The sequence below is a fragment of the Phyllostomus discolor genome, chromosome 10 (genome assembly GCF_004126475.2).
Source record: "Phyllostomus discolor isolate MPI-MPIP mPhyDis1 chromosome 10, mPhyDis1.pri.v3, whole genome shotgun sequence".
Lineage (NCBI taxonomy): Eukaryota > Metazoa > Chordata > Mammalia > Chiroptera > Phyllostomidae > Phyllostomus > Phyllostomus discolor.
In genome coordinates, this window is record NC_040912.2 from 6,064,135 (window position 1) to 6,082,519 (window position 18,385).

An 18,385-nucleotide genomic window follows, 5' to 3' on the forward strand; every position below is an offset into this window, starting at 1 on the left:
GGGTAGACACATTTCCCACTAAAACTTCTGTTAAAATGGACAAAGGGGAAACATAGATCTGAAGGACAAAAGCGTCTGTATAGCTTCACAGCAACTGAGAGAAGAAAGGGAACATGGTCATTTTCAAAATACAAAAGTGGGAAAGATAACCCATTGTTCAAGAGACTTAGAGCAGCTTTTGTTTAAAAGATTATAAAGGGGATGACTCTGGAGGTCTGCATAAAAAGAAAATGTTTGTCCCTGGCCAGTGTGGCTCAGTTGGTTGGAGAGGCATTCAGCAAACCAAAAGGTCACAGGTTCGATTTCCAGTCAGGGCGCACGCCTGGGTTGTGGGTTCAGTCCCCAGTCAGGGCACATGCAAGAGGAAAAAGATCGATGTTTCTCTCTCTCGTCAATGTTTCTCTTTCTCTCCCTTCCTTCTCCTCTCTCTAAAATAATTAAGCTGGTCCTCAGTTGAGGATTAAAAAGAAGGAGGGAAGGAAGGAAGGAAGGGAGAAAGGGAGGAAGGGAGGGAGGGAGGAAGGAAGGAAGGAAGGAAGGAAGGGAGGAAAGGAGGGAGGGGGGAGGGAGGGAGGGAGGGAGACAGGGAGGAAATGGCTGATCTTGCCACACCGCATCCGTGCAACCATGTCACAGGACTGTTTCTCGTAACAACCCATGCGGTGACAGTGCAGAGAAAATGGGTCTGCAGAGATTTGATCGTCTGAGTTCATCTTCACCACATTTATAAAAGTCATGATAAAAACATGTTTGTTTGAACTTCACCATGTGAATGTCCCAACATTAAGTAAACACACACATATATGTATATTTGTTTCAGAATGAAAGAAAACTCTCTTTACCTTCACCTGTGGAAAAGAAACCGCTGCAATCACAGAGACTACCAGAATCTTTCAAAAAACGGTATGTAGCCTTCCACTTAAGCCTTCACCGATGCGCCCTGAGTGATTGACTTTATGTCCCAAGTACCGCAAAAGCTGAGGATTGGATACCAAGGACCATGGGATAAAATGAACAGTCTCCCTTCTTGATAGAGGGCCCCTGGGGTCAGAGCCTTTTCCCCACAGCAGGAGAGAACAAGAACGGGATGCAGCCAAAACACAGACGAAGGGGCATGTCCGTCTTCCAGCAAAGTTCCCGAAAGGTGGAAGTGCAGGGCGTTCAAGGCTCAGGAGGCAAGACCTAAGCGAGCATTAGCGGAACAAGAACTAGGCAAAGTCAAGGTCATTGCAAAGACTCGGCCATACCCTCTGGTGCCAAGTCTCCCACATTTCAACTGGGGAGGGAGTTTTAAGAAAAGTAGCTTAGCGTGTGTGGCTGATGTCCCCAAAGCCATTAATTAGGAAAGGAATGTGTTCTCAGGATGACACAGAGACTTGCAGGTCTCCAGCAGCTCCCCCTGGTTCCCAGAACATCGGTGTCTTCTAGGCACTCCTTACCTATGTGCTCTCACCTCTCACCTCGGACCCAGGTGCCACCCATTGCCACAAGGTGTGGTTTAACTCCTCAGCGATAAACCAAGGCCTGGCTAGTGCCTCATGGACTGCCAGGTGATGCCTTGTGACCCCATAATGCAGAGGCGGCAGACCCCTGGTGCCTGGGGAGGGTACCACTAATCAGCCTCAGCCCTCTCCGGCCGTCCCCAGACTCCACCTCGGTCGTTCTCACCGCTCAGCGCGTCCGACGACCCTCGTCAACGGAGCAGACTGGGCCCGTGAGGGGAGACCTATTTGCCAACCCTGTGCCCTCACTAATTAATGACAGCGTTAAGGGATTTCCCTAACAGCACAACTTCCCACTAACTACGTGACCTACAAGTCATTTCTCATTATATTCTACGCAGAATAAATGTTCTCTATTCTAAGAACCACATGACATTTTTACTAATAATAGCTGACATATATTTTTCCCTTACCAAGTGCTAAGAACACTTTAGGTGTAATATTTCAGGTAATCCTTTCAACAAGCCGTAAGGAGAGTATTATTATATTTCTCCAGTTCAAGGAAACCACTGATTGTAATAGCTCTGGGGAGTGTCGAGGGAGAGAAAATTAAAATGTACACATTCATCGCAGCACTCAACCCGACATTAAACTGGTTAAAATGTATTTCTCCGAATTGAGGAATTATAATGATCTCCACACTATTGTCACTGCGAAAAGAGGCGTGGAGAGCCCCGGAGTGCGGAGACAGGCAGTTGTGAGAGCGGGACTCCGAGTCCAGGGTGTCGCCCTCCACTCAGACACCAGCAAGGCAACACGGTCACTGGATAAGGGGTCTGAGATAGAAAGGGATCGGCCGCCCCTCACTGTGCATGAACACCAGCAACGGCCAGGCCATCGAAAAGGCATCACCCAACCTGGCTGTGACTCCTCATAGACACAGAGTGGCTCCTGGCCCCTCGTGGCATTCCCCCTTTTTCTCTACTGAGAGGTTCAAACAGTCCCAGCGCTGTCGGGAGCTCCCTGTCCAGGCAGACTGTAAAAACCAGAAAGAAGAAAAGCACCTGTGTGGAATATTATGCAGCTCTACAAAAGGATGCTTAAAATCTCATATATTTTTGCTTAGGAAGGCCAAACACTGCCCAAAGGAAAACCAGAATATAACATTGGATAGCATATTTAATTTCTACTACATTTTTAAAAATTTTAAAAAAACAGTGGCCCATAAGATGGGTAGACGAGACACCCAAAATCATTACATCTGGTACATCAGGGGCAGTTGTGTTTTTTAACTTCTCTTTGTCCCAGGGGTTTTATTTGTATGTAGGAACAGCCATTGAAAAGTCCCTGGAAAGCAGCTGAGTCCAGGGACAGGAAAGGGCCTGCCCAGGGCCCCAGAGCTGAGGGCACCAGGTCCGGGCAGAAAACGGACCAGAGGGTCCGGCCCGAAATGCAGGTTCTGTGTGCCGCTGACACCAGACCCAGACACGTCAACACGATGTCACTTTCTACCCCCAAAAACGAACACAGTGACCTTTTGTTAGATCCAAACAACCAGCCGAGGCAGTGCAAACAGTCCTCGGTACGGCCTGTGGTGGACCTTTCATGGTCCTCTGTTGTCACAGCTGCCCTTTGACACTCGGTGGGCAGAGAGGGAAGGGGGCGGGGAGGAGATGGCGGGAGCACCCAGTTCTGAAAACACACACGCACCAACACGGGACCGAAACCCGGGGCTCCCGCCAGACCCCTGCCTGACGAACAGGTGCCGGAGGTCAGGAGAGATCGAGTCCCTCCTGTCTCTGAGCCTGCGGTCCTTGGGCGTGCAGGGCATGCTGACGGTGTCTGGTGTCGCTCCTCGGAGGTGACGCAGGACTATTTTTGCAAGGATGTAATTCTAAGAGGATTTTTCTTAAAAAAAAGTTCCTCCTAGTTATTCATTATTTAATGATCTGGTTTTACTCTCCAGCCACTCTTCCTGGTGTTGCCGCTCCTCCTCACTCCTTCCCTTTGATTTCGTGCAGCCTGTACCCTGAGTCCCCGCACCAAGCAAGTTCGGTGACTCCCCGAGGTTTTTATTAGCTATAGGAGACGTCAGCCTTCTAGATCCTGCATATGCATGGCTATGCTGATTTTTCAGAAGCAGCCAAAAAGAGGAGACAGGGAAGAAAGAGCTGAATGGAATATTAAGGCATTTCTTTAAAATGGCAGAGTCAGAATTAAAGAAATAGCTTTTATTTTTATCTTGATGTTTAGGCACAAGATCTCAAAAATGTCTGTAGATAGCTCTACCACGAACCATTGCCAGTGATTATAAAGCATTTTAATATGTGAATGTCAAGGTGACCTTTAATTCAGGTGCCAGTTCCCTGGCACGGGCTGCAGGCACAGCCAGGCTCCTGCCCTGTGGTCACTGTCGGCAGGGGAGGACATCCGACAGCTTCCAACACAGCGAAGGGGCCGGGTGGGCAGCGGCCAGCGTGGTTCAGGGGGAAGGGGCAAAGCCAGCTCCTCACAGAGCAGCCAAGTGAGGCCCAGAATCAAGAGACCACAGGTCTTTCTTCCCCTCTTGTCGATGCACGAAACCTTCTCCTTTCCCTGAAGTGTAAGTAGCAGACCGGTCCTGAGTGTAGGCGCTGGGACTGGTGTGTGTGACTTGGACAAATTGTTCAATTTCTCGGGCCTGTTTCTGCATCTGTAAACCGGGGACCACGGTTCGATGAGCGCGGTTGCCAGAGGTGCCCCGGGAATCTCATTCTGGTTGCCTAGGCAACAAGCCAGCTCCCAGGGGCCGTCCTCACTTTGTGTGATGGGCTTGAGGCTGCCCCCAATTCAGTGGGGTGATGGTGTTCAGGGGGCAAACCCAGCCGTGCTGGTTCGCCCTTTCCTAACAAAGCCAGGTCCTTAAACTACATCACATGACGTCATGGAATTCACCACAAAGCCGGGATGGGCCCCTTTTCCCAGCGGCAGTGGGGGGGGGGGGGGGGTAATGACGGTCCTTCCCTGAACCTCACGGGGCTGTCGTGAGGTCGAAGGGGGACGACTCGGAACTGCCCAAGTATCCGTCTCCATTGCTCACTCCATGTCTTCCTATTTACTCAGTTACTGACTTTTAAAATCAGTCACTTTTTTGATGTAAATTTTTTTAAGTAGACTTGAAAACATAAATGTAAAAGACACATGTGTGTGATAGGAAGGCCTGCGGCTCTCGGAGTTGGAGGGCAGAAAGAGGGGCGTCCGGGTCCGGGTCTCCGAGGCCCTGGGGACAGTAGCAGGCGGGCAGGTGATGGGGAGGGGTAAGAGGCTGCCTGCCCTGGGGAATACGGCAGAAAGAAGGGGGCTCCCTCTGGGACAAAAAAAAAAAAACGGGCTCAGGAGAGGAGTGGACAGTGACAGACACTGGTTGAGGCTGACAGAGGGGAGCTGGGCCAAGAGGTGGAGGAGAAGTCAGTGGGACCACTGGGGAGTGGGTGACCAGGACAGCCTGCAGAGCGGGCTCCGGGGGCGGGGGGGCCCCCCTTGTGAGGCTGCAGGAAGAAGGCAAGGACAGGGTTAAGGCCTGGCAAGCGCAGATCCCGCAACCACCCCACACCCCTGCTGCACGTTCTGCTCTTGGGAACCTCAGTGCAGGCACGGGAAGAACTCAGTGAATATTAGCTTCCTCCGGCCCCCACTGTCTTTGCCTGACTCCACCCCCCCCACCCCCGCACTCACACACCCAGTGGAGCCAACCGCCCCTCGCCCCAGCCCTCCGCCCCTGCCTCTCCTGTGGCACTTTCCCTGGCTGGTAGCTGAGCTACCTGTTGTGGGCGTGCCTCCGGGTCTGACACTGAGCCACGTGGGGACCAGATTTGTGTTCCCAGCACCGAGCTCAGCCTCTCCTGCACGTCGTAGGGGCTTCTCAACCCGACACACGCTCCCATTTTAACCTAAATCACTCTCGGGGGTTACATTTACCCTTTGACGAGAAGGAAACGACACACGATCATCCATTGCCAACCTGGGTACCTCTGTGTTAGGCAAAACCACTATTAGCAATATGACACCTTTCAAATAAAGGGTAGGAGAAAAACAAATGGTACAGTGGTTTCCTATATGTATTTATAAGTCATTAAAAATTCATAAGGCATTTTCTTTCAAAATAAACAAGACTAGTCCTCTCTAAAAAACAAACAAACAAACAAACAAACAAAAAAAAACAAGCAACTCCCAGCCCCCGAATGCTTTGTCTGTCCAGGCCGGGGGGCAGGGGTGCAGGATAGAGGGGTGCTCTGGTGGGCTCATGGGCTGCACCCTAGGGTCACCATGCTTCCCAGACAGGACCTCGCCAGCTTGGAATAGAACGTCTCTCTTATTCACAGGCAGCCTTTCCTCATTTTGTGTTTGCAACTTTAGCAAAACCTTGGTGCAAGGACACCTGTCCGGGGTTGTTCCGTCTTCAGCAAGTCAAAAGTGCTGAAGGGCATGGTCTTTCCGGAACCCCATCTTCCGTCCGTACCCCGAGAAGTCGCCCCTTTCCACACACCTGCATGCTCATCCACTTCCTGGGAGAGTGGGGGTGGGGGGCTAACCAGAAGTGTACAGATATGGCAAATGGAGAGTTTTAGCGCTTTGCAAAAGTGCACGTGCTTACAGCCTCACCTACCCAACCCACCACTCTTCCCCTCGCTGCTAACCAGATTTGACCTTGAACCTCTTCACTTCTCCACACTCCCTCCAGCCCCCTCATCCCTGCAAAACCTCATCTTGCTGGCTTCCTTCTTTGGGCTTCGGTGAAACCATCTGGAGAATGAGAGAGAATCTGGCAGACCCGGAGGAGCCGGCAAAATGCAGCCTGGCGTGTGAAACGGTGTGTGAGGGGCTTGATCTCAAAGACCGGTGCTCACCGACACACTCGGTGCCCGCACACTTCAAAACTGCTGTTTCTCCTAAGGACCAAAAATATCTCCAAGATGCGATGTTTAATTCTATTAGACACTTTAGAAAAAGAACCATCTCAATTTGACACATTCCCCAGAGAAGAATGCATCTCCCCCACCCCTTTTATTAGGGGGCATCATTATTCCTATTTTTAATACTTTCAAGCTTTCAATTTCAAAGACGCATTAAACAATGGAGATATTCCAATCCACACAGGACTATTTCTTAGAATTTATGCAACCCTTCCTGGATGCCCCTGGTCCAGCGAGGAGCTTAAATGAACTTGCTGGGTTTTTATAAAGCCCCAAAGCATGCTAGTGTGTACCTTGTACCTCTCTGGTCTTCTCTTTTTACTTCCCTTCCTCCCATTTTCTACTTGATTTTGCCTTGGCCCCTCCCTCTGTTTCCCTCCCGTGTTGCCATGTGTGCTAGCTAGAACGAGAAAGATGAACAAGACGAAGCCCCTGTCTTTGCAACATCGTAACTAAGTGGAAAAGAGAGACAAGTGAGGAGACATTTATGGTTCTTATAAAATGACACTAAAATAGAGGCAGGTCGAGGCCCCGGGAAGTGAGAGGCATGTACTTCTGCCGGAAAAGGGGAGGAAAACGTCGCAGAGAAGGTACATGGGAGCAGAGAGGCGTGCAGAAAAAAAAAAAACATAGACATTCAGAAAGCACAGGGAGATGGCCACTCAGTGCACAGAGGGTCCAAGGACAAAATAATCTTTGGGGAGGACGAGAGGGAACTTGCAGCGCGGCTGAAGGACACTCGGGGAGCTACGTCAAGTTTTGAGAGTCGGAAGTACAGGAGGTGACACGCTGGGAAGCTATTATGTTCTTTTCAAAACATGTGTTTAGGGGAATCATTTGTCAGGTTTGTCACAGAAGTTCAGAACCACACTTAGGAACCTGAAAGCATCTACAGCAGCGGAAACATCATCAGGAAGTGCCACAGCGAATCATCACTACGTGCCCACTATTTCGAGCTCGAGGTCAGTACATTAGCCTGAATGTTTCTGCTTATTGTGAGCAAACGTTTTTAGAGAAAAGAGGGCATGCAAACTTCTCATGGTGGATTTTTTAAATGGATTCTACAAATCATGCCCTTCGAAGTGCTTCGTCAAGTTGGAAAAGACAAGCCAAGTCTTCATTACTTTAAATCCAATTAGTTAAGTAACATTATTAGGTTTATTTTAGGTCAGTGCAAGACACCACGTTTTTCACGAACGTTTTGAACTCTCTGTAATGCACTCGGGCCTCTGGTTCCGGGCACAGGGGAGTCCGCGCCCCTGACCCTGTCTGGGCCATAGCCGGAATGCCCGGTGGAGTGTAGAGAGCAGGTACTGGAGGGCCCTGGAGAGTAAGCAGTGGTAGCAGGTGCGCTGAAGAAGAAGCCCAGGATCAGGAGTGAGGTCGGCACTGCCTTGTCCCCTGCTCTCTCCCGACCTAGAAGCGAGGTGCGGACAGTGGCACAGAGACATCGCGTCAGAAGAAACCCTCCCGTTCTCACTCCGGAAGCAGAAAAGGTGCCTCCTGGCAATGACAGTGACACCAGTGGGGACGTGCAGGTGCCTAAAGTTCTGAGGGTGTGGGGGACAACTCTCCAACTGGAAGAGCCGTGGTCTCAAGAGGGCGCAGCAAGCAAACCCTGTTGCTGATTTTCTCCTCCCAGGGCTTGGCCCAACCAGGAGTGGATGTGTAGGAAGTACCCAGCAGAGGGAGGGAGTGAAACCTGGGGCACTAGGACCGAGGAGGGAAGCACAGGGAACCAGAAAGTACCGAGGAGATTTGGGAGGGGGGTTGGGGAGGCAGTCCCATGGAGCCAATTATAAACCTCCGGGCTTCTCCCTGAGCCGCACATGCATGGATCTGACCCTGGAGAGCATACCAGAGACTTGGAGAACCGAACGTGGACACAGACACGGCCCAGGCCCCAGACGGCCCACTCAACAGCACAGACACGAGGCCAATCCAAATAACACGCCTTCAACACCTTCAAACAAGGGCCCGACGTGGAAATCGCGCCCTCACGGAAGGCAGGTTAGAACGTGCCACCGGGTGACCCAACCAGGTCAACTGCCTGCCCAGACACACGTGCAAGACTCGGAGCTTACCGTGCCCAAAATGCCCACGGTGTTTGACCACAGCTGGCCGAGGCCTTGCCTCCTCTCCCTCTGGTTTTCCCTTGGGTCAGGGGTCATTTCTACATGCGATGTTCCTTTCCTTAAAGAGGACCCCCAGGTTACCAAAGCTCCCCCTCTCAAAGCCCGGATCTGCCCTTGTCCCGGCCAGATGGTGCTCCCAGAGACGGCGTCAGACCAGAGCTTTGTTCCTGGGGCGTGTGCACAAGGCATCAGGCGTTTGATCGGGGATAAATAAACATATTCTCACCCCGGGGCTTCCAGAAAGGGAACGCCAGCTCTTCCCTTAGTGCTCGGCTGACCACCGCTTCCTGAGGACGCCTCTGAGTCCCTAAAACTTCCTGTTCGTCACTGGTTTAGCAGCCGTGAGCTGCCTAAGAACAAGGACTGCAGCTGCTTTTTACCGATGTGTCCCCAAGCATCTATGACATGACAACGCCTGGCACATAGTAAGCACTTAATAAGTGTTACCGAACTAATGAATTGCCTACTTTACGAAGACTTATTGCACTCACATATAAATACACCCCGTGTCTTTCCATGGAGACTCTGAGACCAAACAGCTGCTCTGGGTGAGGCAGGGAAGGAGGTGCAGGCTCACCTAGAAGACCCCTGAACGTGTCTCCCGGCTGAGCTGCGTGCACAGACCGGGGAGCACCCAGTGCCACGGGCTGGGCCGCACCGGCCCCACAGTGGGGGTGTGGGGGTGAGCTGGAACTGAGTTATGGAAGGACAGGCCACACTGAGGCCACAGGAAACCCGCTTCTCTTCTCTCCTGTAATGCACTAGCCACATATAAAAGGAGCAGGAGGAGCCAGAGTTCAGATGCTGATGGCCCTAAAGACCCCCTTCTTTCTTTGATTAGGAGCAGGTCATTCTCCATGGGACCGCCTTGACACGTAGATTCAATGCCCTGTGTCACAGTCACACCTTTTCCACGTCTCTGAACTCTAATCGGGAAGACCGAGTGTGGCCCTCTGCAGGGTGGTGCCAGCTCTCCAAAGGCTCGCCTGGCTCCACCACCTCCCGCAGGCTGGGGGCCGCCTCTCCCGCGTCCATCCGTCTTCCCAGGCCAACGGCCTCCGGTTGGATTTCCTGGGACGGTAGCGGCAGCTGCGGCCAAGCCGGCAGCTGAGACGTCTAGAGACAGCAGGAGAAAGGCGATGGAGACTGGGGGGGCGGGGAGAAAGACTTGTCAGGGGGTCTGGCAGGAGGGCAGCAGAGCCACAGGACAGGGGGACCAAGAAGAGCAAGTGAGTGGGAATCACATACACTAATGACGTAATCTCAAAACGTGAAACTTTCTAAAAGGAAGCAGGAATCCTGGAAGGAACAATAGCTTCGGAGCAAAGAAAATACGATGCTCATGTCAGAAATACGGACTTTTGGGGGTAGAGAGGAGTAGGCACACCCTCTCTTCCAGAGTGGACGTCTGTGACTGCTGTTTCCAAATCCGCCCCGACAGGGGCCCCTGGCCCACCGTCCCCGTCCGGAGCGGCAAAGTGGGGTGTGGGTGCAGCGGACCGCAGGAGGGGCTGAGCAGGCGGCACGCCCCGACAGATTTTTATTTTCCTTCCCTCAGGCCCCGTGGGCGAGCTGCCCCTCACATCCCCAGCTGTCCTCTGGGTAATGAGGACAATCACTGGCCTGGCCCGGTCCTTGAGCTTTTATTAGTTTCCGTTTCTCATTAGCACACAAACCGAAGAGTGAGAATGAAACACCTCGAGAGTTGTTGTGTTGCTGGAAATGGGAGGTGTGCGCTTGGGGCTGGGGCTGAACGCAGGGCCCGGCCGAGGACACGAGGAGCCGTCGGTGGCCGCCCTCCGTCTCCTCACTGCTGACGGCAGCAGGGAGCAAGCTAACACCAGAAACACTTTGCGCCTCTCTGTTTAGGACTCAGTTTGGCACCTTCTCTGAGCAGAGATAAGAGACTCAGATCCCTTGGGTGTTCCTCTTTTCAGTCCCTGGGGTTGGATCTGCATGACGCCTCGCACCAGTACTCAGTCACGTGTCTCCCGATAGACACCACGGCTCAGGGACAGAGGCTGCGTCCACTCGCCTGCCAGTTCCCCGCTCTGCCAGGCACGTGGCGGGTGCTCAGCACACGCAGGGAGAGGGCGGATGAAGGCGTGCGTGGGAGAGGAGCGGACGGCTCTGCACTGGCACGTTTGTGTGCGTATTGAATAACGCCCTGCCTCCCCACACAAAGGAAATGCAGGCAGTATGGTGGTTCCTCCAAAAGACTAAACACAGCATCACCACGTGGCCCAGAAATCCCGTAGGCGTACGCCTGAAAGAATCGAAAGAATGACCTCATGCAGCGCTATGCACAACAGCCAGATGATAGGAACAACCCCAATGCCCATCGATAGGTGAACAGACAAACAAAATGTGCTGTGTCCACACCGTGGATTATTAGTCAGCCTTTAAAAGGACGCACCCTCCAAACAGATGAACTTTGGAGACATTAGGCTAATTGAAATAAGCCAGACACAAAAAGACAAGTATTGTGTGATTGCCCCTACAGGAGGCACCTAGCACCGTTTAAACTCGTACAGACGGAAAGCAGCACAGTGTGGTCAGAGGCTGGGGGGGGGAGAGGCGAACAGGGAGTTACTCGCTAATGGGCTCCAGTGTGGGATGGTGGGAACATCCTGGAGATGGACAGTGGGGATGGCTGCCCACCAGTACGACTGCACTTAATGCCACTGACCTGTCCACTTGAAAATGGTTGAACTGGTCGAGTTTGTGTGCTGGAATTTTACCACGTGTAAAACAAGGAAATAAAGCAATGCTTGTTTAATGTGGTCGCACTCGGGAATCAGCCAAGAGCTGGCCACAGAGTTTGCACCTAGCTGCATGTGACAAAGAGATGGTCGCTGCGTGGCCACACAGCCTCCCAGGAGCAAGGGCCAGCGTGCTCCCCACAGCTGTGCGCCGGCCTCTGTCCCGTGTGGGTCTGTAAGAATGCACACCGGCTCTGTCATGAAATGCACCTGCGCCCCAGCCTTCCGCACCTGGCAGTTACAGAACCTTCTTCCTGGTCCCTGGAGTTGCACCTCCCACCTGAGCATTACTCATGTATTACTGAAGATCCGCCTCCAAGGGACAAGGAATACCTGCATAGGTTTACTCTTTCTAGACACCCACCCCATAGAAGCAGTGTCCCGCAGGGAGCCAGAGCTCCGCCTGGCAGGCAGGAGGGACAGGGTTTGAATTGCAAGTCTCCACGTTATTAGCTCCGTGGCTCTGGGCAAGTCACTGCAGTGAGCCTCAGTGTTCTCATCTGTAGAGTGGGGCTGCTGATGTGCCCGCGTCACACAGTGGTGCTAAGGCCTCAATGAGCTGATCATATGAAGTGCTTCACAGACTGTCTACAGTACCATGAGGACTCAATAACTTGACTTTTCCGTAAGAGATACATTGCAGGTGGTAACAGGGGTGGGGGCAGGGCGGGCGTATGTGTCATTGCGGGAGCTGAAAGAATACATCAGCTCCACAGTCTGAGCCTGGCACAGGCCGGCCAGCAGGCGGGGCCTCGGGAGTGGGCGGGGATACCAGCCGACGCTTCCCTGAGGCTCTCTGGGGAGATCCGTACATCTCAAAGAATCCTTTGTATGCTTCCTCTCCTCCCTCAACTCATTCCTTAATCTTTCTGGTAGCTTCTCTCCCTGGTGCTAGATAGACACCTTTCTCTTACAGCTACCAGCAAGTTTCCCCATTCATGTTAGAAAATGTCTTGAGACCCAAAAATCCAAAGACTCCGGAGTTACGTTAATATAATGCCCAGGAAACATAAGACGCACCGGGGAGAGTTCCAGGGCACAGTTGTCCCCATCAGCACGAGGGTGCGGATGACCTCTGACCGCACGACCGTGCCCCCTCCACGGTTTCAGACCACCAGGCCTCCTGCTCATTGGTCTGGGCTGACCTCACGGATATTCATTATTTTCTCCATTTTCATTACTCAGGTGCATCTTCCCAAAACCTGGAGAGATTTATAAAAAGGTAAGTGGAAGAGGGGCGTAAGAAGTCATTTTTCAATGGAGCTTCTCGTTTCTAAAAATGAATGAAAACCCCGCTGTCACCCCGTCGTCCCTTGCACTGGGCGTCGGTGGCTGGTTAGCCACACTCTGAAAACACTGGGACGTTAGCCCTGCTTGGGTCAGTGAGCGTGGGCAGCGTTACGTTGCACGTGTCCTTCAGGAAGGACCACAAAAACACATCAAAGAGGGTGAAACTTAGATCTGGCTCAAGTACCTGAAAAAGACCAAAAGGATTATTTCGCATTCCTGCTTAAGAATGAGAAAATAATTCTGTGCTCACGTTGGGCCTAAAATTCAGAAGCATGGCCCTGGGTGCCCAGAACGGAAACCTCGGGGGACCCTTGACTTTTCAGAGTTGAGGGGGCCCACAGGATGTCTTAGGAACCTGGACATAAGGAACCCGAGTACCTCACCTGTGCGTGTTGACGACAAAGGCTGTGAAAGGTGCCGGGACAGGGCGGTGTGTCCCCCTACTGGACCCGTCATTCCACTCCACAGTTCTACACACTTACGGGGCCTTTCCCTCACGGGAAGTAGGCTAAAGATTATCGAGAAGAAAGGGAGGAGTCGGAATGGTGACAACTAGAATGAAAGAAAAATAGGGAAAATTCCCCAGAGGGCCGGGGGGAGGGGGGTGCATGCAAAGATTCTTTCACAGGCCCAGCCTGTGACGCTGGCTACAAAGCTAGGTTGCCAAGTGTCTGACACTCAGATCCCTTCTGTGGCTTCTCAGTTTGTCTAGGAACCCCCTGCTGGACCAGCCGGCCATCGTCATATACGCCATGATTGGGAATGACGTCTGCAACGGGTGAGTTGTTAAGAAAGACGGTTTGGAAAGTTCTTTGACTCCGGGTTCCCCTCTTTCTGCCACCCCACCAGCCTGCTGCTGCATTAAATGTCTCTCTATCTTCACAAGCCCGAGACACGCGAGAAATCAACAGAACCAACCCGCAAAGCGGAAACACCCTTTTTTAAAAAGATTTTATTTATTTATTTTTAAAGAGGGAAGGGAGGGAGGGAGAGAGAAACATCAATGTGGGGTTGCTGGGGGTCATGGCCTGCAACCCAGACATGTACCCTGACTGGGAATCAAACCTGCGACACTCTGGTTAGCAGCCCGCACTTAATCCACTGAACTACGCCAGCTAGGGCTTGAAAGACCCTTTTAAAAGCCATTTTAATCCATTAATTCTTTGCTCTGAGTCACAACACACAGGTGTGTCAGATCAGCTCTGACTTCCATCACCAGAAATACGCTTCTACTAGCTGGGAATCCAAGACAGAGACTCATGACTTCTTTAAGTAAAATAAGGCAGAATCACAGCTACCCGCCCCCCAGAACAGCTTTCTCTCGCATATTCTCGCACACACACGCACGTGGGAGAGACACCACAGACTCCGAGTGTTTGCAAAGACACTACACACACACTTCACACAGCCAGTCCTGTTTACACCCGTGGCCCGTAGGAGAACCTCATTTTGCTAACCTGCTAATATCAGCAGAGATTTCAAAATGTTGACTGACTTCATCCCCCTCACAACATCTTGGGAGATTTCCCAAAATCTGTGCCTGCCCCTAAGAGTACGCTGCATATATAAATGTCATGTGTCCTGTGATCACAGCCAAAAAATAAAAAAAAAGACACCAGGTCTCCATTTTAGAAAACAGTGACGCAAAGCCAAGGAGGTAACACGAGTTGCCTAATGAACTGACTGATGACGGAGCTGGGCTCCGCCCTAAGCAGCGCTAGGAGTAGAGATTCCTGCTCACGGCCCTGCCTTGGCTTCCTGGTCCCGTTCCTGCTGTCAAAGTGTTTGCGCTCCCGGACACCTGCACGAGAGCCTAGAGCTCTTACGGCGAAGGAGGTGTAGACCTACTCAGTGCGGGGAGTTCAGGGCAGGAGATATCACACTTTGATCCAGAAATGCTTACGTGCCAGGCCCTGCGCTGGCAATCCCCACGCTGGTTTACCCGTCTCCTCAGAACCCCAGTTCTGCCCCGGCTACGGCTACGTACCGGGGACCCAAGTGCCCGCCCCCGTGACGCATCGCCTGGGACTCACCAGTAAAGAGCAAACAGCCCCTAGACCTGCCGTGAGCCCAGAGCCACACCACTCGCTGTATCATCTCACCCCCGCAGCAGCCCCAGAGGCAAGTATGATGTCCCCATTTTACAGATGAGGAAACCGAGGTTCTGCAAGGCAAAGGAACTTGCTTATCCTGCCATCGAGCACTGCGCAGCCAAGCTGAGAGCCCAGCGAGGTTCTCCAGTGAACTTCTGAGCTCTTCCCTGCAGCCCACACTCTCCGTGTTTGCTCCCCTTTATGCATTCCCTTTTAAAAGTAGGCATTGGGCACCTGCGATGTGCCAGCTCTGGGACACACTGGCAATGAATGGGGCCACCATCCCTGACCTCAGGCAGCTTCTGGAAGGAGAAGCAATGAGCCTCAGCCTCCAGCCCCATCACGAAACAGAACAAACCTGTGGTCGGATCAGCCAGCGCCTCCCCCCCCACCCCGCCCAGCCCGTGGCTTGTGGTCCGCTGGAGGACACAGAGGGCAGACCAGTTATACCGAGTGCAGGATGCCTGCAGGAAGGGGCTGTGGGTTCCAGACCCAAAGCCCTGCAGCTGCCCTTTTCCAGCAGAATCCGCTTACCCAGAGGCCCTGCCAGCCAGGCCCACTTTGCAAACTTTTCCAGAGCGCCAAGGGCAGGCAGCTCTCAGCCAGAGACGCCTGCCAGCCTCCCCCTCACCCCCCGCCGGGATCTGGGCAGAGAAGCAGCAAGCATTTGGGTAAAATGACGGGGCTGGCAGCGCGGGATGTCCCCGCGGTGCCCACTTTGCTACGTCCCGCGGAGGGGTTAGAAAAATAGAGACAGATGGCAACTACACCGCCCCATCTGCCAGGACGTCAAGGTGGAGTGGATAACCCAAAGCGAGCAAAGTGACTTCACAAAAAGCTCGCTCCGGCAACGGGTTGCATAAGAAGTCTGTCCTGGGACACGTTCGGGGATACTTGCTTGACCTTTTCCTTCCCCGGGTTGACGGTGACGCCGTCTCGCTCTTGCTGACATAATGCGATTATGTCTGTGCTCCCGTCTCAGCCTCTGAACTCACGCAGTGGCTCAGTGAACTCTCGTTCAGTGAATGAAGGTCATGGTGGGAAGATAGCTTTCAGGGTCTGGAACTCAAGAAGTAAGGCAACCCAGGCAAACCTACGTTTCTCATTGAAACTCTACTCCATCTGGCTAAGCTAACCCCGCTCCCGGGACTTCCGGCCACTGCCCACAAAAGCTACAGAGAGTGGGTGATTGAGAAGGAGAGAAACTCCCGGACACAGGGCAAATGTGAGTGCACTCACAGGCAGGCCCTGCGGTGACAGGGCCAGCCATGGGAAAAGAGAGTGGCCTTAAGTCCCTCAAATCACAGAGGGTGACGACAATGAATCCTCAACATCCCAACACGATAGCACTGAGATCATTATAATTGCTAGAAATGTGATAGAATTACAAAGGCATCTACCAGTAGCCACGAAAGTGGACAGGGTTCCCTTTTTCACAGTGGATGTAGAAATGATCAATCATACACCTGTGACTTAATGGAGAGAGCCAGGACCAGCTCACACAGGTTGTCTCTGTGCCCTGGCCTTCAAGCGGTTTTCTCTGCAATGACAATGCTTCAGAGCCCAGCCCCCCCGCCCCCCGCCACCGTCCCCACCCCCCACTCCTTCCCTGGGCAGCCAGCATGGCAGCACTGTAGGAAGAGAAAGCCAGGCGAGCGGCTGACCCAAGGAGCCTGCACAGCCGGGGACAGCCCGTCCTGCCCACTCAAATGACAGAAGCCAGCCAGGAAGCGGGTGAACAGGGCTGTGCTCAGAGAAATCCCTCTCTCAGCCTCCTCCCTCAAGGCACCAGGGCCTAGGGAACCTTTCCCGCCCAGCAGGCCACACCCACTTTTAGGAGACCCCCGCATCGCTATGCATGGGGTGGTGTGAGCACACAGAAGTCCCTGCCCCATTCCCTGTCTGTGTAAGAGGCCTCTTGGGGGTGGGGGGCGCTGGGTGACAGGTGAGTGATGCGGTAACAACTAACTAGCCTGAAGCAAGGGGCTAGTTCTCTCACTGGTGTGGGGGACGGGGCTTGGAAAACCCATGTGCTGGTGCGAGGGAGGATCTGAGCACGAGGTCACGGGACCTCTGGTCCTGGGAAGTGCCTCCCGCGGGGGCTGCCCTCCCTCTTCCTTGATGCGGCACCTCTCTCTGGCACCAGCCAGGAAAGTCTGGCTGGAAGACCCGCCCGAGTGAGGGACGATCGCAGCCCTGCTCCCACGCCAGGAGGGGTTCTGCACGGTCAGACATGGTTCATTAGGGCAGAGACGGGCTCTGAGACGCCCCAGGGGCCAGGTGGTTCTGGGCCCACCGTGTGTTGCTGGCGGGCATGAGGGTGCAACGGTGGACACCAACATCTCACGCCCTTGTCTCGCTCCCTTGCCCCCACCCCCGGTGTGAGCATCATGGCCCCCAGGCTGGTTCTCAGATTTCTCTCCTGAAAGCCTGGCAAAGCTCCCCCCCTTCATCCAAGTGACTGGCCTGAGCTTCTGGCATGCAAGGGGGACGCAGGGCACTGGAGGGGGCAGGCAGACCTGGGTTACAAAGTGGGCCAGACACGGGCACCAGGACCCCTGGGTTGGAAAGGGTTAGACAGTCTCAGCTCAGCCCATTTGGCCTCGGACACCAGGGAAGGCCCAGGAGGTACTTTCCAAACCCCTGGGACTCTCTGGTCCCTGAAATACTCAAACTAAACCCCCGCAGCAATCACCAGAGGAAGGAGTACCCAGGTCAAGATGCCACGGATACCTTTTCAGGGCAGAGTCAGAAGGCACCTTCTGTGACCTGCAGCAGGGGGGAGCCCTCCACCTGTCCCTGAGCCCCTCACGCCCCTGCTGCACGTGAGACGTCTCCCGGACCCGATGTGTGAGTTACGCAGCTGCACGTGCTGGGCCAGAGACTCCCGAGGGTGTCCTGCTACCCGCACGAGGCTCCCACTGGATTTCCCTGAGTGCTCAGCCGTGTGGGGTCCGGCTTGCTCAGTTTGTGGGGTGCCCTCTTCATGAGTACAAATTAGCTCAGATTCCTTGTGCATCATCAGGGGGAGTCTCTGACCACAAAATAATCACCAAGCAGAGGGTTGGGGAGCCTTGCTCCTCATTATCTTGCCTTTATGTGGCTAAAGAGACTTCACTCAGCATAATTGCTTTGTGCCGGCGCTGTTGTGTCAACAACAGAAAAAACAAAATAAAAAAAAACCCACAACGGCAGAAGTCGTCTGGCCATATGCAGGGGCTTTCTGGGTGACAAGGGACAGGACTCAGCCCCCCAACCTGCTTGCATGTCACTCCCGCTGTCCCACTCCAAGCCCACTGGGAATGTAAAACCTGGTCCCTCTGGGCGGGTTCTCCTGGTCCGGGCAAACCCACAAGGCAGCGGGGGTGGGGGGGGGTTCTCTGTGCAAAGTCAGGGGCCTCTGGAGCTTCTGTGCGTATGCAAATCAAGCCAAGGCCCCACCCAGCCTTCTGCCCCCAGTTGGGTAGAAGCAACCTCTTCTCACATCCTTTGAGTGCTGTCTGTGCAGGGTAGGGAGACCAGTAGTCATGAAGGAGAATAGTTTTTCCCGAGGAAACAAAACATGAACTTAGCACTCTGTTCCACCGGATTGGCCAAAAAGGTTGCTTCGTTTTTTTTCCATACAATGGCTCTAGTAGCTCTTAGTTGTCTTTAACTTCATTTGAAACAATTTTGTTAGAGTGTATGGTGACAGCTGTCCTATCAGCATGC

General features: G+C 53.2%; 1 protein-coding gene across 1 annotated transcript in view; it reads left to right on the forward strand.

Moving 5' to 3' along the window:
* The window catches only part of AOAH (acyloxyacyl hydrolase), a 126,413-nt gene that overhangs the window by 81,599 nt on the left and 26,429 nt on the right, over positions 1-18,385 (forward strand). The window contains exons 13-15 of the mRNA XM_036010406.1: positions 821-903; positions 12,477-12,513; positions 13,285-13,359. Coding sequence (XP_035866299.1) covers positions 821-903; positions 12,477-12,513; positions 13,285-13,359 — 195 coding nt within the window. The remainder of the gene's footprint in view (positions 1-820; positions 904-12,476; positions 12,514-13,284; positions 13,360-18,385) is intronic.